The sequence below is a fragment of the Megachile rotundata genome, chromosome 10, assembly GCF_050947335.1.
Source record: "Megachile rotundata isolate GNS110a chromosome 10, iyMegRotu1, whole genome shotgun sequence".
Classification (NCBI taxonomy): Eukaryota; Metazoa; Arthropoda; class Insecta; order Hymenoptera; family Megachilidae; genus Megachile; species Megachile rotundata.
This window is the reverse complement of record NC_134992.1, coordinates 11,326,117-11,347,392: the sequence shown is the minus strand read 5'-3', so window position 1 is coordinate 11,347,392 and position 21,276 is coordinate 11,326,117. Positions and strand designations below refer to the sequence as shown.

The 21,276-nt window shown below is 38.9% G+C and overlaps 3 protein-coding genes across 6 annotated transcripts; 1 reads left to right on the top strand and 2 right to left on the bottom strand.

The window, feature by feature from the left end:
- Positions 1-63: 63 nt before the first annotated feature.
- On the top strand, positions 64-12,512 carry LOC100881670 (uncharacterized). Of its 3 annotated transcripts, XM_076536226.1 has the most exons (20): positions 64-202; positions 5,519-5,617; positions 5,689-5,927; positions 6,208-6,317; positions 6,386-6,512; positions 6,679-6,911; positions 7,083-7,467; positions 7,637-8,181; positions 8,752-9,411; positions 9,517-9,697; positions 9,755-9,967; positions 10,107-10,728; positions 10,793-10,991; positions 11,069-11,171; positions 11,239-11,365; positions 11,425-11,483; positions 11,547-11,745; positions 11,983-12,130; positions 12,189-12,294; positions 12,349-12,512. In XM_076536226.1, the coding sequence occupies exons 2-20, from the start codon at positions 5,542-5,544 to the stop codon at positions 12,409-12,411; spliced, it is 4,395 nt and encodes a 1,464-aa protein (XP_076392341.1). In that variant the 5' UTR covers positions 64-202; positions 5,519-5,541; the 3' UTR covers positions 12,412-12,512. The 3 variants fall into 3 exon arrangements, with proteins under 3 accessions (XP_076392341.1, XP_076392343.1, XP_076392342.1); XM_076536228.1 differs by lacking the exons at positions 12,189-12,294; positions 12,349-12,512 and adding an exon at positions 11,853-11,890 and having other exon boundaries at positions 11,983-12,124; XM_076536227.1 differs by lacking the exons at positions 12,189-12,294; positions 12,349-12,512 and having other exon boundaries at positions 11,853-12,123.
- cpa (F-actin-capping protein subunit alpha) lies at positions 588-4,698 on the bottom strand. Its single transcript, XM_003700304.3, has 3 exons — positions 4,368-4,698; positions 3,532-3,781; positions 588-3,450 (listed from the first exon to the last, which is right to left on the bottom strand). Exons 1-3 carry the CDS (start codon positions 4,563-4,565, stop codon positions 3,032-3,034), a joined length of 867 nt encoding a protein of 288 aa, XP_003700352.1. The 5' UTR covers positions 4,566-4,698; the 3' UTR covers positions 588-3,031.
- LOC100881778 (uncharacterized) lies at positions 12,505-16,089 on the bottom strand. Of its 2 annotated transcripts, none has more exons than XM_012298686.2 (6): positions 15,949-16,089; positions 15,417-15,878; positions 15,269-15,320; positions 13,586-15,179; positions 13,263-13,499; positions 12,505-12,942 (listed from the first exon to the last, which is right to left on the bottom strand). In XM_012298686.2, the coding sequence occupies exons 1-6, from the start codon at positions 15,966-15,968 to the stop codon at positions 12,737-12,739; spliced, it is 2,571 nt and encodes an 856-aa protein (XP_012154076.2). In that variant the 5' UTR covers positions 15,969-16,089; the 3' UTR covers positions 12,505-12,736. The 2 variants fall into 2 exon arrangements, with proteins under 2 accessions (XP_012154076.2, XP_076392359.1); XM_076536244.1 differs by having other exon boundaries at positions 13,263-13,478.
- Between the last annotated feature and the right edge of the window lie 5,187 nt (positions 16,090-21,276).

The window sequence follows — 21,276 nt, the reverse complement described above, 5'->3', positions numbered from 1 at the left end:
TATAATGTAGTCTGCAGTCACGTGATAGTATCACATGACCACATATTGCCACTTTGTTAGCAACGAACGCGTGGTAAACAGACAGATATGGCTGCTTATGTCAAAATTTGTGAGATTGATTTTTGAATGATCCCTTAATTACGTGCACAGATGATCAGTTTGAAATATTTGTACTAGCATTTTTTTAATACATCAGATTAAGGTAAGCAGTTTATACTTTTTGATCATGCTGGTCAATATAAATGTCTTCAAAGCAATGTTCAGCACATGTAATTGTTTAAGCACAATAATATGAGAATTTTTTTAATTTACTGACATAAAATACAATAAAGTAATTTTAATTCTATAAATGCCTGTTATAGTTAACTATTGACGTTATACGTGTGAAAATAAAGCATATGTAACATATTTTTTATGTGTTTTTTTTTCACCTTAAATAATTCCATAATATATTATCTATATTCATTGGTAGTTTCAAAAATAGATTGTATAGTGATTTTCCTTTATAACGTTTTATAAAATATTATTACATATAAAATGAAATCTGTGTTTTAAATTGAGCACAATATTCAAGTTGACAGTCAATGTATAAAGTGTCGTATCACTTTATTTAATCAATCATAACATTTAATAATACATAATTTAACTGATAAATGTATTCTGTGTTTAAGTTTTTACATAAGGACATGCGTTTTATTTTACGATACATTCGATTGTAGGTAATACCTAATTTTATTATCATAGGCAACTATTTTCTGTAAAGTTTGATAAGATTCGAAACTTCAACACTTGATTTGTAATTTACATACGTAACACAAATTACAATGCTCAAATAATATGTATCGTCGTATTTACATATAAAATCTCGTTATTGCAATGCTAATATATTAACTTTTGCATTGTATCCCTGCATACTTGTTTCAACCTTCTTTTTTCCCGTAACTAATAAAATGATTTTATAATCTTATATTTAAATTGTTATGTATGTATTTTTTTAAACATTTCTTCCAAAAGTTATCAAATCGTACGATTAAACAGAATATTTTGAATTACGATGTAACTTACAAAATACGAATAATATTACAAACATGTTTCGAATCCTAAAGTCTGAAAAGTCAAATGGTAGTGTGCTTCATCGCATTCATTCATTCAAATAACATATGTACATAATACCCCCTCAACGTAAAGTGAACAGATTAAGGCTCCAGCAGGCTATAGGCTACATTCTACAATGTACAATGCATTATGTACTTTGTTAGTTTCCGTTTTCGCATACATGTCTGGTTGTGTAATGTGTGGTAAGCGATAGCACCAAAAGATTTTTCAACATTGTTACTTGATACAAATGATTCATATAACTACAATATGATTAACACAGAAATCAAGTTGCAATGATTAACATTTATTTTATTTAGTATTATTAAACTTTGCAACGTATCTGCCATAATAGACATACTTATCATAAAACAATACGTCTTAACAAAAATGTATAAATTTATACTTTATGAAATATAAAGTTGGACAAAAATAGTAGGCCTTGCCCACCGATATTTGATAAGAATTACGTTTTTCTTTGTATATTTTGTGTACTGAGTGGTATGAACACTTAACGGTATTCTTTACCAGATTGTAAATTTCTGATAGACATCCCTATTCAGTTTGACATTATATATTTTGATAATACCTGTGGCCCCAGCATGCTATTATATTTTCACATAGCATGAAACCAGTGTGGTAATGTTCATTTAAAGATACACTAATAAGTGTGTTGTTGTGCTTTTTAGATGTTACAAGACATAAGTGTTAGAAAAAATTGTATTATTGTGCAACTAATGAATCGAAATTTTAATCATCACTGACTCAAGTATTTTAACTCGATGATTTCATTAGGCTGACCGAACATGCACATGTTAGACAGCAATTTCTTTCCCACTGTGCAACATTTCTTATACTAAACTTTATATAATGTTGACTATTAACACCACGATTTCAATACGAGATAAAACAAAGGCAATAAATGTTTTAGTCTGAAGTTTCACCTTCAAACTATAAAAATTATAATTTGAATAAAACTTATGGAGTAGAATTATATTCATCCATATTACCAATAAGATAATAATCCGTATAATTAATTATAATAGATAGATTCAATAAATACAGTTCATCAGAAAGTTCAACCTGAAACTGAATTATTGCACAAAACCATGAAAATATAAATCGAATAATTTATATCTGCCCGATGCTAACAGTATGGATTACTACCTAATTGATAAAATTTGAATGAATCCATTAAATGCATTAATCAACTCCAATATTCCACTCCAGGTTTCTCGTTGACGTTTGATTTTATCTATCGGTTACAAATTTGATACAGTTCAATTTTTTACATACAATTCTAATTAAAATGCTTACAAAAAGTAAGACCAAGAATTCCCGTTACCTCAAGAGCATAAATCATTAAGTACTAGTAATTTTCTAAGCAAACATAACACCCATCCAATTAATTTAAAAATTAATACATAGATCAATATTATTTTAAATACTGTAAAACAATGGACGTTTTCATCCTAATGACAAGTTTTTTTAAACAGTATGTAAATTCTAATATATATATATAGCATCATATCAAAGCATTTACAGATAAAATTCATTAAAAGTAATAGAAGAAAGTAAATACGTGCTCTGAATTGTTAGAAATCGTTAATATAGAACATACAAAATGAATTAAAAAAGAAATAATATTGTAATCAAAATGCCTGTTTGTTTTGTTATTTTTTTTTCTTTTTTTTGTAAGCAGTTGACAGCTACAAAGATATTCCTCTTTATTGCTTTTGTTTCTGTAACGAGATACATTATGGGGTCCAGAGGAACCTTGAGTGGCATGCATGAGTTTCAGTCAAACACGTTTAACCAAACATTACATAGCATCATTACATTTGCTCCCATGCACATCACACCTCCAGACTTCACCCATGCAGCAAAATGCGCTTTTTTAATTATTTCTCTTAATATTATATAAAAAAATCTATTTCTATTGACTTTTAAGCTCTTTGCCAATACTGTACGATACAATTTTGTTCCAGTCAATTTTTGTTCGCATAACAGGTAGTTGCCTTCGTAAGGCTTTAAACGTTGTATCCGACATTGTTTGATAATTTTCTGATATAGCAGTTTGATAGTCATTTTCTGATTCTTCAACAAGTCGTATTAACTCCTTCGCTGTTTGCTTTTCATTAGAGATTGGTAAGCTTTCTTTTACTTCTTTGCTACTGACCAGCTGCACATTTCCATCTTCATAGTAATGAACTTGTACTTTAAGGCTACCTCTTAATTCCGCGTTTCCAGAACTTGGACTAAAACTTACAGTCCATACAGAACGCCAACGGCCATTCCAAAAATTTTTAGGTTGAAATTGATGATCTTCTATGCAGGCGGTTAATGTTATGTTACCTGCATAAAATACCATTCTTTATTTAAAATTCTCAATTTTTAATGTAACATGCAATTATCACTAGAAAGATATAACAATACCTCCTTGATTCTTCCCAAAAACTGAACATGCACCATGTCTATAGTGACTTTGGGTATAAGTTGTTATTTCATCTTGAAGAGCTGACCTCCAAGGTTCCGTTACAGGATCTGGTTCGTAGGGTTCATAGTCCTGTGCCTCCTTTCTAAGATGATCATATTTAAAACTTTGCTTACTACGGGCATCGTAAAACCTTTGCCCACCTAAATCATTGTGTTCTGTTATAAGGGCAGGATACTCGCTTCCTTCGATCTAAAGTCAAGGATGTAATAAATTAATAAATGATTATAAATTTAGAAACTGTTTTCAAGCCATTCTGAGATAATTCATAGCGTAATACGCTTATAACAAATTGGTACCTATCTAACCTCAGCTGTATTTAATTGAAACAACTGCAAACCAAAAATTTAATTTAAAGTTACAAAATATAATCATACAACTGAACCATAAATGAACAGAAATGAAAAATCAGTCCATATTTTCTGTTAAAACCAGCACGAAACAGAACTAAAATTAACCCCATAGCATCATACGATTTCGACTGAAATTTAACGAAGATTTTCACATAGAAACTGCCGTATACTAATTCGAGGATACTTTAAGTAAACAATCACACGAACCAGGTGAATATTATCGCGTTCCAATTTCACTATAAAGTCAACGTCACCTGTCGAAATCCCGGACGCGTGTTGCCCAATTAGGAACCTTACTAGACGTTGAAATTCGATCCCACACCTTCCTAAGATAGTGTGATCTTCTATTATCAGAAATACTAAACGATACCGCGGATACTATCATAAAAAATCATAGAAGATCGCTAGAGAGGTCGATGATGTACCTTAACAGGCGTGAGCTGATCCTTGTTGTATTGAGCAAATGCCCCAGCCGCACCCTCCTTCAACAGGTTGTCGTTGTTCAACAAGACTCTCACGTCATTAAAAACCTCGTTGAATTCGCCTGGTGGCGAATGTAGTATAAAGTCCGAAACTATTCGTACTTTTTCTTGATCAGGAATCACATCTCCGTCCGCCGCCATCTTACCTTTCCACTGGCACGCACACTCCGCGATGTCAAACCAAGGTTAGTGCAGTGCAGGTTGTACCGGCGTATCGAAGCACTGCCCCATATACCCGGTGACGCATCACAAAGGGGAGATGTACTTCTTGTAATCAACTCTATGGCAAACAGCGGGGAATTTACGCACAGTCGGTGAAGGCAGCCGCCTTAAGTCCCGTACAGCCATATATGTATACTTACGTTATATATTGTATAATAAAAATCTAATATCCGGTAGTTGGTATATATTTCCACTTTTGGGTACTATATTATTCGTTTCATGTGAAGCAACAAAAAGTTGCTCTTATTATTATCTTACAATTGTATACGTACGTGCATATCAGATTTACTATAAATAACATCAGTTGTAAATTATAATACTGTTCAATAATTTCTTTGGAATTTCATCGGTTCAAAGGAAACTTAATAAGTATGAACAAAATTATACTTTGAATTAAACCCTTATCGGTGAAGTCAGAGATAACCAATATTTAATGGCCCTTGACAAACATAACCTTTGAATGTCGTTACTCCCCCGAATAAGTTCATAATCAGGCATATTTCCAATGTATACTGATAATACATTTTATCAAGATATTTTTATCAGACTGTGTAAAGTTTCAGCCACACACAAATCGTATTCGATTGAAAGAACGCCGCTGGATGTCCCGACTCGCCCGCCAAAATTTGAATAGCTCTCGAAACGAAAATAGATAGAGATTCGAGTTTGCGATATAACGTATCGCGCATCCACGCTCGAACTGCACAAATCTCCGTATATGGTAGTAACTTTAGAATCTAAATATTCGAACATTATCAAATCCTTCATTTCATATTTTTGCTCACCCGAACAATACGTTAAGGTTAGAAAATTAACACTTATAAAATTAATGTACAATTAATTATCTAACGTGATTTATCGATACTGTTCAGGTCTCATAACGGAATTTTGAAAAATGGCGGACGATCCAAATCGAGACATTTTACCTGTAAGGGAAGGTTCTTGTCCGGACACTTGTCGTAGTAGTATAGGTCTGTATATTATAGCAAAATTAAATTAATATTTTAATTCAATTTTCAACTCTATTATATTTATATTAAAGATCCCAGGGAACGGCACTTAGTGTTTAAGCTTGATCGTTACGAACTGGAGGACAAATACTTACGACTGTTCGAAGAAGCGAAAAATTTAAAGAAACTGTCAAACTGTCAGGAGGATAAGATCAAACGACTGGCAACTAAATTGATGAGAGTGGCTTCCAATCCAAGGGCATGTAACGTTTCTTTGAACGTTTATGACGATAAGAATAGAATAATTGCCCTTGAACTCGAGAACACCAAGGTGAGGTCGCCATTTTTATTGACGAAAACAAAAATCTTAGTTACATCAATGTTGAGTAGATATTAATAAAACAAAATATATTTTTATTATTTAATAGTATAATGACCCATTTTCTCAATACAAAAATTATATTAAAATTTGTTGGTCAGTATTAATATTTGAAAATACAGTCAGGAGGAGAGAAGTCAGCATGAATAGTCACTTCATTCAGTAGCCATAAAAGGTAAATTTAGAATGAACCGCTATGACTAATCAGATAGAGTTTCAATTGATTTTCCAGTTAAAAGATAAAATCACGGCGCTGAGGAATCAGCTGCTAAGTCACAAGATTAGCAGTAGATCGTCATCAAGAAGTCATAACGCACAGGCGAGGCCGTCGTCCGGACGCATGTGAGTGCAAATCGTCGTATTATCGTATTACAAGCGATCTATGATTCACACTGCTTGTATCGTGTTAGATCATTGAGTCGGGATTCTTGCCTTAGAACGTGTCGAAGCGAAAGCAGCCGCACCAAGATACCGTCTTGTCACTGCCTCACCGAGACAGGCGATAACGAAGCGCAAAATAATCTCGAAACAATCGAGGTAATATCATTGACGCGTTTCTAGTGTCTTAGTCATCTAGGTGGTACTATTGAAATTCACCCGTAATTTGTCATCAACATGTCACGTGTAACTAAATGTACACGTAATATTTATATTTGAAACGAGCTTATAGGAAAAGAAGAATAAGAAGACTTCTTTTGAATAGGCATTGACCGCAGAAAAGAAGGAGATGGCCAATCGTATAGCTGAATTGGAAAAGGAAGTGTCGGATTACGCAGCCAACGATCAGAGGGTGAAAGCTGCAGAGAACATCGAGTACATAAAAGTCTGGCGACAAATGAAGCAGCTGGACGATAAACTAACAGTTAGCGAGAACAGGAACAAGTTGTTGGACACAGAAATCGACGATCTGAAGTGGAGACTCGAAGAGGCTACAAAGTACTCTCAATTTCTTGTATGCACCAATGTAGCCACTCAGTCAACTTTGTGCACTGTATTCAGTCGTTGCATTCAAGTTATTGTTTCTTGTAACAGTCTCCTACATTTTCCACTTCGTTAAACCTTATTTTAAAAATTGCTTCCGCCTTAATGACTGTATACCGTTATTAGGCAGAAGGATGAACTCACCGCGGCCCTTATGGAAGAAAAAAAACGAATAACAGGGATTGACGAGGAATTGTTGAAAGCGAAGGAATCTCAATACATGTTACGAGAAAAAGAGGAACAAATAAACGATCTGATGAACGAAATGAAGATATTGCAACAGCATAATAACGAACTCGTTGAACTTAGTTCTAAACGCGGAGAGATTGAACAGGAGAACATGGAGCTGAAGAGGAAAGTCTCGGAACAGCTACAGGATCAGGAAACATTGAAAAACGCTTTCAACAGCGAACAAGCCAATATCGTTGCTCTCAAAACTTCGAATGAACAGTTACTAGAGAAACTTCAAGAGCTCCAGAAGAATATAGATAATTTAACGGTACAGTTTACGGTCAGTGTGTAAATTTTTTTTGAGCATGCTGAATATTTGCAAATTTAGGAATTTGAGAATTTATGAACCTACAGTTCTTCATATGAGTGATCGTTTTCGAATTTCCCTTTAATACCTTAATTTTCTTGTCTAAAGTTTGTCGTTGCTAAATAATTGCATTATCTTGCAGTCTTTTCAGACACAGACGGAGAAACAGGAAACGACGAAAACAACGCAGATATCAACGAAGCAAAACGATATGCAGAATCCGCAAATAATTGATAAACCAGATTCATACAAGAATACTGCGAGTCAAGTAGAGAGGTGCAAGAAATGTTGTGAAGCTTTCGAGAAAATATTGCAATTGGAAGAAAATATATGCGTGACTCGAAAGAACGCCAACTCGGTCGATAAATGTTTGCAGACAGAATTCGTGGCTCGTTCGGATACCGAGAGTGCTACAAACCCCAACCCCATGACACCTCTTAAAGAGAATCCAAAAAAAGAAGAACCCGTGAAAGAAACGGCAAAGGAACCTAAAAAAGAATCTGCAAAGGAACCTGTTAAGGACAACGTGGAACGCATACCTACAGAGAATCCCCTAACGCCGGAGAAGATGTTGAAACTTTTAGAGCAAGCACAAATTAATACTTCCCCAGATTCGGTGAGGTTCGCTCAGAAAGATATGATTGGCAATGTGGACTACAATTTGTTGGATTTAAACCAGAGACACAGGCAAGTTGTCTCCCTTGAAAAACTGCTCTTTGGTGATTCTAGTTGCTGACAAATACTGATTAACGGTGTAAGAAGTTTAATTTTAATGGGAATATTATTCTAAAAGTTCCTAAGTACTCAGTATCTAGTACTTAGGTAGGCTACTGAAAGTTTAGTTGAATGTATTTTAGTAATTAATTCATTGAACGTGGAAGTTTAAAACTGTTCTTCCAGTTAAATGATTATTGCAACATTATAGAATCTCGAAGCTTCCAGGTTCACAAAACATGCGAGATTTAATGAATAGGATAAAAGTAGTTTTTTAAGGTACTAGATAATATTTGGAGCTAATAGGATTATAATATGTTACCTGAATTCGTAAAATAAGTTCGTTCTGAAATAATTTTTTAATGTTTTACATTAATTTAATTTTTACATTTTAATACTTATACTGTATAAGTGGGTTTTCTTGTAATATAATAATAATAGTAATTGAAGATTTATTTCTTCATAATTCTTGTTCTTCATTGCACCATATGCTTTCCTTAAATTTTCTTCAATCCTCCAGATTATCGTTAGACTGTGTTTCAGCGATACAGAAAAGCTTGTTCAACCGAACCCAGCAAGCCAACTTCAGTCCACAAAGCAGCAGCAGGAAAGTAACAACCCAAATCCTACTCAACCTCCGCTGAGCCAGTTTACGGATCCTAATAAAATATTGTGTATTTTATGCAATATCCTACAAGGGTATACTAAGACCCACTTAATAGGCGATGGAACTATTGTATGCCCTCCAATTTCACCTGATTACCGATTTATAAAAGACATCAATAACAACGCAGCAACGAAAGATTTCGGTGAAAAATACACGAATACCGTCCTTGATTACGACGTGCAAAACAAGAACGTTACGAGCAATATTTTACAAGTCGGTTGCAGCGGAAGAAGATATTGTGCGAGCCCTTACGAAAGACCACGTTCGGAGAAGCTAAGAAAAAGAACAGTTTGGGGCACCAGGAAACGCGATCGTTTTACTAAATTCAATGAGATCAGTCAAGATTGTACCTGCAACAACTCAATGAAGTGCAACATCAATTCTAGCTGCGAACAGCGATGTTGCAGCGATAATCCCTTGAGATCGATCACGGAAGATGTCTCTAATGTCCAGAAGAACACATCACCCAATATCCCGTCGTGTTTTAAAAAGAATGAGAAAGCATCGAAGACTCTAAGTGCGACGTTTATTCCACGGTACGCCTGCCGAAGTATAGCGATCGTAAATTCTGTTTAGCACTCGTTAGATTGTCACGCGAATTTTCTTGACGGTTCACGAAACTCACGTAGCTATTTTTGAAGTAAGTTACAGGATGATGACGATACAAACCCGTACAGTATTTGGGGACAACACGCAGCTCCAATTAAAATGAGGGACACATTGGACAGTCAGAGACCGTTGCAGGAATACATTGAACAGTTGCAAAAGTGCAAAGAACTTGTAAACCAGAGCCGTACATTAAGCAACGCAGCTGGGATTCCAGTAAGAGGAAGAATTATATCACCCTGATACGCAAAATACAAAGGTTGAAACGTTTAGATGAAGGAAAACCGCGAGAAACCGAAGGAGATGCGGTGCCGGGACGTTACTGATGGACCTGAACCCAAGGGAACAGAATCCTACTGCAACCCTCACTGTCCAAACGAATGTATCGACGCTTTGAGTTCCTTATCGGATTCGTTTCCTTTGGTGATTCCCGAGGGTCAGGGACTTTTGGAGCTTCACATCGTGTCCCTACAACTCTCAACCTGTGTTAGTATCTCTTCAGAAATTGTAGACAGCAAAGTAATGTATTTGAAAACCCAGTCTTGCTGGTTGGCTCCTAATTAATCCACGTTATTAACAAATATTCTTTCCTAACGTCCAAACATTTCCCACCATTTTCCTCCAGGCGAAACAGATCCTGTATCGAGAGGCTAACATCGACAACGTGTCGTTATTCGTGAGCTGGGACATATGGAACCAAGAGACGACTTATACACCTTCCCAGAAGTGTCCTAAGCTCAACTTCAATTCGTCGTTCGTCTATCGAATTTCGAACCTCTTCTCTTTCTTCAACTACGTCTTACTGGAGTTCGTGGTCTTCCACGTGAATGTAACTCACGAGAACAGCGACGACTACACGGTATCCAAAGGGAAACTCTGCATCAAGGACATACTGGACTACCCGCAGAACAAGCTTCATTATATCGCTCCGGTGAACAGCGTACTTCCTTGCTCGCTGGGCATGAACTTCGGCCAATTATCCCTGTGGGTCAGACTGAGCTGCGACGTCAAGAAGGTGGACAGGTTCAAGAATACGCGAGGCATACTCACGGATCATCGGAGTGGCACGCAACCGAGGGCAGTTGTTTTGCCTCCACCTGTTGTAGAAACGCCGGTGAGAACTGGCTTGCCGGCGCAGGATGATATTAAGGTGTTGAAGGACGCGAATGAAAAATCTCGTCTGTTATACGAACCGTCCAAGGATGTGGTCACTACTTACAAGCAGACTGATTACTTAAACGAGTCAAGTAAATTGCGTATTTGATAGCAATAGGTTAGACGGAGTAGGTTATATGAATGTATTGTGTTCAGGTGACACGACCGATGTCCCTGAAGATAACACGACAACCTTTAGCAAAATCCCCTTGACCGTGATGAAGGAGAGCGAGGAGGAGGCTCATTCTCGTTCCAGTTTTGAAAATGCAAGACTTGCTTTGCAGGTTCAAAGGTCCATCAAGGTCGATAGAGGGGAGTCAGATAAACCTCTACCGACACACGATTTTCAAAAGAGGTTTTCTTCAATGATATTTTTCGTTAATACAGTAATTGTAAACGAATATAGTAATTGCGAAACGTATTTCTAACAAGTGTGGAATTAAGGACAGCCTCGCACAGTATCCCAGGGATGATAGAAACAAATTCTAGCAATCACAGAACGAGCGTGGAGGAGTTCAAAAGTTACATGTCGACGGTATGAACTATTCTCAAAATTTCTTTTTTCAATACTTTGTCGTAGACCGATTCATGAAACTGCACAGGAGAATCAGGAAACGATGACCCCGGAAGACTCGAACGAATCCATCTCCGAAATAACCAACGTGCTCTCCGAGAAGAACTGGGAAGAATACAAGCGACGAAGCGTGCTCACCTTCGCTCATACACGCAGTAACTATTTAAACTATCGTAAACTGTAGGCGCACATCATTTATGTGAATGAATTGCAGAATCTAACGGTGAACCCGATAAAGAGCACACCGATGATGATGAACTTACCGACGACGTTGTACGAATACTTTTTCGAAAACTCTATGTTAAGCGTTTCCTTTCTAAAGTACTCCATTTGCAGGAAGTCGACACGGACACGATAAGCATCGACATCCTTAGCATGATCCTTTTCCCAAAGAGTTCCTTGATTACAAACGACGAGGTTCAGTTGCTTTACATCGAGTATTCTTTTCTTGGCTATGCTGGAGCTGATATGGAAACAATGTCGGTTATGAAACCACGACCTCCGGAAACGAAACTCTTTTACAACTTCAGAAGAAGTAACTGCACAATTTATTTATAAAGTATCTCATTCAAAGTGGATGGTTAGGTTAAAGTGAACTGTAATGAGGTACTTTATTATCTAATTTGGTACTTGTTGTTCAAGTACTTGGATACCTAACAATTAGGTACCTGATGTCTAAAGTATGTGGTATCTAAAACTTAATAGTTCTGGTAATGAATTATAAGTACATGAAGATAAAACTCGAATAATAATATTACCGTTATAAATGTAGAGTTTAAGGTAGACGAGGAGACACACGCAATGCAGAATAGCATGTTACGAGCAATGCTCGACGGCAGTACGAATCCCAACATAAGATTTATTGTCGTCTCTGAACCTTTTCCTGAAGAAACTGACATAAAAGAATGCGTAGAAGTGGGGTAAGATAAAACGCGGCATTTTTCTTAAACAGAATACTGATTTTTAAAATTATCCTAGATTTGCTAACTTCAATTTAAAAGAGTACGCGTTTGGAGATACTGAAAAGGTTGTTTCGATTCAGGTACACAGTTCAGATGGGACCGAACAGATTGGACTACTAAAGGTGATATATTTTGATCGAAAATGTACTATAAATATAAATGTCAAATATTTGCAGATCCTCGTGTCGGGTATCAATACGATTCGTCAGCGTTTGGGAAGACGGGAATCTAATTTGTAACGAGCTGTTAAAGAAAGTTTGTCTATGTGTTGTGATCGTGGTAGAGTCAATAAATGTCCGACGAAGAGAGAATGTGAAATAGTCATTAAAATCTGTACGGTACAAAACATCGACTTTATTAGAAACTACTTACATCATAGTACAAAATATTCTACATTAAGCGTTGTTATATCGAGACATTATTCACGTTTCTGCGTGAATCATCTACGTCTGCAAAATCAATATCTGTCTTAAATCGTAGTTCCATCTCCAAGTTCCAACTTCGTTCACCCGTCCCTTTATTTTTTAATATTCCGCATCATACGGATTTCAGTAGCAACTGTTTCTAACTCTTCCGTTTCTCATGGTTCAGTGCCCCATTTTCGCTCCCTGTTGAATTGTGATTCTCTCTTAAACTGGACAGTTTCGTTTTTCGAAAGATATCGTTGAAGACGCTAGTAGCAACCTGGAAGTCTCTGCAATCTTTCGGCTGGCGAGCGACGGACCAAACGCCCGCTATAGTGTCCACTCCTTGGCATACTCTACAGGCACCTGAACAAATAAACGGATAATTGTTTGTGGAAGATTACGAATGTACCAAATTGAATTGACGAAGAGTCAATAATGCAAGAATCATGTACAGAGCTGGACGATATCATGCATGTTGATATAATATGTGGTGATACGGAGCATAATGAAGAGCACGATGATATAACGGGTAGCGATTTAACACGCAACAATGGGAGTTAGCAATAATGCGGATATCAATGGCGAGAAGCGTCACTACTATGCATGGAGATGCATAACGACAATGGCGATGTAATGGGAGCGTAATCCATTAGTAAGTCGCTCATGGAAGATATATTACGTACCGACGAACACGGCTATGGATTTGGTATTATTATCTGTAGCGATCAGAGTGAAGGGTGAGCCACGTTTAAACGGAGCGTGACCGGAAACGTTCCACGTTCCGTTGAGCAGGCTTTCGTGAAAACGAGGTGTCGCAAGCTCCGAGACCGTCACGATTATAGTACGATTCGCGACCCTCATGTCCAGCTTCACCCCGGCCTGGGCTGTTGACCAGGACCCTGACAAACGGCAAGGTAAGCCTAAAAATATCGCTCGTTTCACATATCAGGGATAGCCAAGTTTCAGGCCAAGAATCATCACCATTGTTTCTGCGAATAATTCGTACCTTCTCTCTTATTGTTCTTCGAACGATCCAGCTTCAACTCTTCCAGTTCTTCCATGATCGTGTCCAGTATTTGAGTGGCAATCTCTTTGGTGTCTTGCACGGCGATGGAAATGTTCATATGGTGCGCTGGGCTATCCGTGTACGGTAAAAACTGATTATCGTTTTGGAGCGAATGTCTTCTCGAGTGGCCCACCATTCCATTCCTGGATTGCATCGCTCGGTTCTTTTCTATCACCTCGTTTCTATTGATCTCTGCTTTAGCTCCATGTTTTAGGTAACTGGGAGCGTGTTCCTCTGGACGTTCGAGCGAGTCAGGGTATAACACTGGAACCTTCATCTTTTCTGAATTACCGTTCTCCAAATTTGCGTTCTGATTTTTATCACCGGAATCCGCGTCAATATTGATACCCAGGGACTTCAGAATCTTTCCAAGAGGTTGATCCATCGCGCTATTAGAATGAGGAAGATTATTTGTGCTCTGCATCGATACATCTTTCCCAACATCTTGCGTCTCCTCCAAATTACCGTATGATTGGACAGGGTAACTGGGCGACTGAACTTCATATCCTCCATTAATATTCTCCATTGATGGATCTACGTTCTCTATTCTAGGTTGGTTCATAAAATTTTGATCGAAATTTTCTACTTGTAAACTCGTGTCCCCTGGCTGATAGTTTTCTATGTTTTGCATATCAGGGCTGTCGAATCTCTCTGGAAGCTGCGAATTTTCATCCTGCGGAAAATCCATACTTTCCTGTGGCACAGCAGCTTCATTCATGCTTCCAAAATCTCCTTCCTGAGGTACTTCATATTGGGTTAAATAATTAAATTGTTCGGGATTCTGTTGCTGAACGTCGTTTGACCCGTCGTCATCCGACGTGTCCTCGTTTTGAAATACGTCAGGATCTTCCTGTTTAGGCTGCTGATTTTCATCGGTGTTGACAGAATACATCGGGTCTAAGTGTTCGTACTGATCGTCTTTGGATCTTGAGTCGTCTGTTCTCAGGAATCGATTTGACCCAACAAATCGCCGTGTAGGATAGCCGTGAAAGGAACGTTTAGCAGCTTTACCAGGGTATTTGAAATTTTTCCTACGAGCAACGTGGTTACGATGCTGTGGAGGAACGTGTCTGTCGACTCGACGATGGGACGTGAAGTTTGCGGTCTCTCGCGCGAAACGGTCATTGGAATTTCTCGAGCGAGCAATTTGCATCGGGATTTTATTAGCTGCGAGGTCTTCGAGAACGTCGTTGTCACTGTAATAATCGGAATACTCGATCCCTTGATCCCCAGGACTCTTCTTCAAAGGATCTCTCGTCGTCGTTCGCATCAGTTTGTCAATCATCCTTTCGTCGTCGTGTAATTTCACGGGGCTCTCGTTTTCTGGTAATTTGCTCGACACGAGAGATTCGGTGTTCACGGGCGAGGAAAAGTCAATGTAATCGCTATCCTCTACGTGGGTAATCTTTACATTGGACTTTGGCGTTGCAGGCGATTTGTCCGGAACTGCTTGATTACACTTGATTAATGATTTCTCCTTTCTGCTTAGGTCCTTTGTTAACGAGTTAATGTCCCTGCCAGAGTCCGACGTTCTCTGAGTAAGCGAGATGTTTAAACGTAGCAAGGGTCAACGTATGGGAACTCGGGAGAGTTGTTGAAAATTGCAGAACGAAGCTTACCTACCTTGGAAGATCCCCCCTTCCAGCCATGCCCGTTCTTGTATCTTCGATGGTGTCTGTGAAAATGAACACGATGTTCTTGTAATAAAGAAGGTGAATTATCAAATATATACACCATGGATCAAGCGTAAAACCCAAAAATTTTCAAGTACCTTTTACTTTTCGACTTTCTTCGTCCCTTGTGTCTGTCGTGCTTCTGTTCACTACGTGACTTTTTCACTCCAGATTTTCTCGGAACCGGCACCTTTACCGTAGCAATGAGAGTACCATGAGGCTTCGAGGCCACGCGACTGAGTTTGTTCATGGTCTCCTGCATCTTCGGAGACTTCAACGCATCCTTAGCCATCTTATTTGCTAAATCTTTGACGCCTGCTCGAGAAGTTCTACGCTCCGCTGAACACCTACGACTCCTCGGATCCTGATCATTAGAGTATCTGTTGTGTTTGCTCGACTGTCGTTTCTGCACAAGAAAATCTTCATGATTGTCGATAGACTCTTCTTTCAGAACAGCATTGCGTCGTTCGGGTGATTCCACTCCTGCTTTGTCCTTAACTGGTGAGTCTTTGGTTTCAATGCAAACTGCGCCGATTAGTAGCGAAACGATCATGGCCAACCTGGGAATTTTATTTATTACAGAAGGTTCAGTTAATTTGGCTAAAGGTTGACTTGTAGAATCGGATGTACTTGAATAAACTTAGCAGCATTCCTCTGCAAGGTGAATCGATGAAAAGATTGGTGCTGGTGCCATTGAATCAGCGGACACTGGTTAGTCTTCAAGCTTGTACCTCAATCGTGATCTTACACGATCATCGCAATTTACCCAGATTCTATTTGCAGGTCTCTTTTCCTCGTTGATCAGTTACGATGAACGGATTTTCCTACGCGTTGACACATGTCCGATAAACACGGAAAGCGCTCGCGCGAGATTCGATGCTCGTTTCTCGACGATCAACTTTTGTCATCTGATCGATAATTCAGAGTTCTTTTTCATTCGTTCAGAGTATGTTCACTGTCCTCAGCCTGCAAGGAATTTCCCTTGATTTTCTCTGAGGGGATTTATTTTCCAGCAGTGAGAGAAGATTCGCTTTGATCGTATCACCATCGAATTCTTTGGAAATCTGATTTTGTACCTCGCTTCCGCGAACCGGATTTTCGCACAAGTGGTCTTTGGGTGTTCGATTTGCCCGCTTTGGTGTACTTAAATCCGTAGATACACGTTCGAGCGTACACGTGCATATAGATGGGCACACGAGTGTAGCATAAGGTCGATTGCCGGCGATCAAAGCGACTTGGATGATCGCCAAGTACACGCGTCGGCCTCAATTAGTCAGATATTACGTATGAATGTCTTACACGCTGCTGGGCTGCATTAATAACACGGAAATGAACTTATAGCTATCTGTTTCATCGGCACAAAATTGTCTTTCGATGTAGCTCGAACTAGGAGATTTGTTTCGTTGTTTAGTGCGACAGATCTTACAGGAATTGCTTTAGTTTGTTACAAACGAAGTGAACGACGCAGGAAGCATTAATAGTTTGATTTATTCTAAATTATGCAGGTCATAATTTCGTCGAAGTGCCCACTATTTCTGACCGTTGCTCTTACATTGTAACAAAACTCAATGTGACTTCCTTTCGAAAGGAATGAAACATTTCTAGCGTATTTTATAGATAAAGAAAAACTGAATAACTTACACGAAAGGGTGGTTAAATTTGTAAAAAAGTAATATGAATTTTATGGGATTCATTCGAACCAGCAAAATTATTAATGAAAGATGTGACATCTGTATGAGACGTTGATCAAAATTTTGATGAATCTGTTTCAGAAACACCCTGTATTTTATCGGTCATAAAAGTGCATCAACGTTGCGGCCGCGTGGTGCACGTATTAAAACCAAGTCAGAACGCAAATAGACTCCCAACGATCCGTCGAAGTACCATCGGCGCCGGACAGAAGCCGGCTGTGAGCAGCAAAAAGGACGAGTAACGAACGGCTAGTCTCTCGGAGAAATTACGGTCGGTACAAAACGCATCACGGATACAACACGTATATCGAGATCCCTGGAGACACGTAGGCATCGATTATTATTAGAACTAGCCGAACCGATCTTTGGGATATTGCAAGCACATACAGTAGGATCTCGTTATATTGCCACAGTCACGTGGACTTTCGCGTACTCTAATTGCGCCATTATTTTAGTGTAAGGATCGTATTATAGATGATATATTATACTTGCCACGTGTTGTATGGTCGATGCATTGTACTTACGGTGTAATTGCATTTTGCTATATTGCTGTGTTCCGATCGTGAAGCGTTGTAATTGTAATGCGTTATGATCGTAAAGTATTGTAATTAAAATACGTTATATTTCCGGCGATTGCAACGTAGTTGTGACACGTTCCGATACATTGCAATACCACAACTTGCGATAGAAATAAATTGTAAAGTAATTCTGCGGAAATGAACGAGTCGAAATGATGATAGAAAAAAACTTGTGAAATCGATAGTATTTTTAAACGATCGATGCCTGCGGTGTTGCGTAATTGAGTATTTCTAATTGTTTAATTGAACCTTGGCGCGCGTACAGCCGCTTCGTCGAACGCGATTAGGAGCGCGACACGATCGGAAATTAATTCCGCTAGAAAGTCAATATTTACTGCGGAACCGTCTCTTTTAATGGCCTTAATGGCCATCGCAATTTGGTGATTCAGAATTGTGAAATGATTCGTCGTTAATTATTTAGGTAACCCTTGGCTCGGATACAGCACCGTTAGGAAGCTGAGGAAGAATACCAAAGGTCGCGATTTCTACGCTCTTCGAGTGAAACAAACATCCACTGGACGTAAACAGCATTGTAATATCAAGTTTCTTAACAACTGATGAAGTCTACAGTCATATTTATTGAAATAACGCAGGTAGTTGACTCTAGAATTTATTTGTACTTTCTTCAACCTCATCTTGTAATATATTACACAGTAGATATTTGACTCAAGGTTTATGTTACTAGGTAGGTACAGTCATTCATAAACAAAAACAGTTCATAAAACTTCACACGTCTTTTCTGAAGAGAAATACTTATTCTATTATTTCAATTGCAGGAGGACTTGCAAATCCTTATATCGGTGCTTGGAACAACAGGTGCGTTGTTTCGCTCGAGTGGACGAGAGAAACAACAGAACGGTGCTGGTGCACGGCGTGAAGAAAGGAAAGAAGGGAAGAAAGGAAAGAAGACGAAGTGGACAGCGATGAAGAAGAAGAGGTAGCCAGAGAAGCGTGGAGGGTGTCGGGACGCGTTGCGACTGGCATTGGTAGCAGTCTCGAGATAGCCGCCGGCTGGCTTCCTCACCGCCTCGGGGGATTTATTCGGGGATTCCGAGCGCAAAGTGGTGAACGATATCCAGTGGCTGATCCGCGTTAACCGGTGATCAGCGTCGGTGTCGAGGCCGTCTGGATTAAAATAAAATAATTAAAATCGAAGAGAACCTTTGCCGGAGGTGAGTTCCGTTAGCATTTTCCTCAGCTTCATTCTTTCCTCTTCCACTGGCCATCGTGTCAGCTCTTCGACGTGCTATTTTCGTGAGTGTTGTGCAAGTGTCGAACTCTCGTATTCAGGCGGCCTCTGTACCGAACAAACGAACCCTTCAGGAACCTCTTCGCTGATCCAGCCAGATATTGACGGGTTCTCTTCCCCGATCCTGCCTGGCCTTGAACGATGCTGCGTGAATTTTGCGCGCTTATTTTGGGACTCGTGGACTAGCCGTCTTCTTTAGCCACCGGTGTGATTTGTGCAATTGAATTATATTACGTGGCAAGTACCTTGCGTTTTCACGAGCACGACCTTGAGATTCGCTGATCCTCGTGTCACACGATTCTTCTGATACTCTTCGAACAATAGATGTGGACCGACGAATATTTATCACGAGAATCTTGTTTACTACATTTAACGTGTTCGCCACCAGTGTCACATTTCTCATTGGCGACCGCTGTCATCCGCGTGTCATAATTGTGGGATTTCATTTTATACTTTCTTTGATACTAAGATAACATACAACTATATTATTGCTTTGCTATACTACTAACTTTGTATTGTACAATTTAAAATACATTTTGAGTCCATGATTCTAAAAATATTACCAACTAAAATCCAGAAACTTTAATTGTAATTCAAGGGATGTACCGAAGGCAGGAATGTACCGAACGTATCAATGTAATTGAACGACTATTTTTATTAAGAAAATAATGTCGATAACAGTCGGTCTAAAGTGAATTACCTGTTGAAATGCATTGGTGGCGATGTTCAGATGTGGTAAAAGATTTTTCGTGACGATTGTAGGACTATAAAAGACAATCGAGTATATGGCTAATACGGTGTCTTTCGACTAACGAGCTGTTGACGCGATGACAGACATGGAACGCTGTCGTCTCGTCACCCGGAAGCCATATGTACAGGGTGTAACAGGTCTTCGCTATGATTGATAGAATTTTCTTCGAAGCGAAAGTAATGTAACACGCTATTTGTTTACGCAAATATAGTCTTATCTTCTCGACCATTTATCTAGCAAAGCCTAATTAGCAGTGTCGACCAAGCATTAAACAAACGAATTTTCCATGCAAACGTTCTGTGACCAAACGTCGAGTATCGTTTTTTTGATCGTCTTGTTTCTTGCTGTTATCCGGAGCAGGCTCATTATTTAGAGGGAGACAAGGTTGTGGCCGAATCCAGCAGCCGGTGCGATGACACTGTCACCTCGTCTAATAAACACATCGCGAGGGCCGCGTCGAAATGAAATTCTGCTCAAGGTGGCTCGTAAAATAGCTGTGCTATTTTCCTGGCACAGTTTCCCCGCGAGTTGGCCGTCCAGTGAATCAAATCGCGGTCCAGCCGCAGCGAAGGCCAAGTTTTTCGCTTCGCGGAAAGATGACTACGCGGGCAAGCGTGGCCGCGAGGAAGGGAGTGCACGCGAGCGTGCGTGCAACCTGCGACCCAAAATATCAAACCACCTTGATCGAGGAACAACGTGTTGCTTTTGCGTACGATGGAGATTTTACGATCCATAGTCGATGTACGATGCTGTTCAATCATCTCGCACTCGAAGCTCGGATTTGCTTCCTGCCTTATTTACTGTCTAAAAAAAGAATTCGAGCCCATCTATCTGGATCAGCGGAGCAGACGTATTTTCATTTGGTCACGTCAGAGTTTAGGGTGCTCGCTTAGGTGTCAGCGGATTAATTGCAAAGTCTGAATACATTTTTTTATAATCGTATGCAATTTATGATTTTATGGGTGCAGTGCTAACCTGTTGCTCGGTAATGTAATAAAAGAATCGATTCAATTTTTCTGCTCTATGTATATCAGAATTTGTAAATTGCGCGCTATCAGGCTCGTTTATTATTCGATTTAAAGAGCGTATATGCGGCATCAAAGCCGGCTGTTTCTGGTTGTTTATCGCGGTGGTTCCGATAATGCTTGTTCGAAACATGGTGTGCCTGGTGCAGCATTTATTTGTTCGTGACTTTACGTTACTCCCTGTGGAGTTCGACTTCGAAATCAATGGCGGAAGTGACCCGATTAGCAGTGAAATACAAGAAAATGCGGCCAACCCTGCGCTGGCGGTGCAAGCGGGCCAGCCAATCAGACGAACGTATACGGGTGCCGCGTGTCGGAAATAGATTTCGCTTAAACTAAAGGTTGATCCGCCGACGCCACTTTAACCATCTATGTACAACGTTCGATTTCTCTCCCATGAAATTGATCGAATTCGATTTCGTTGGGATATTTAAATTTGCCGCGCTGGTAGAGTCACGACACCTATGATACGTTTATTATTATTTACAGTTATAACGGTTTTCATATCGTAATGTTCTCTAAAGATTATTGTCGATATTATATATTAGATAAGTTAAAACTATATTTTATATTCTTCACAAATTTCTGTATTTAAAATTTAAAAAATTGCAAATAAAATTGCGCGGTAAAGTAGTTCTGTTGAATTATTGCGCATGCGCTGAAA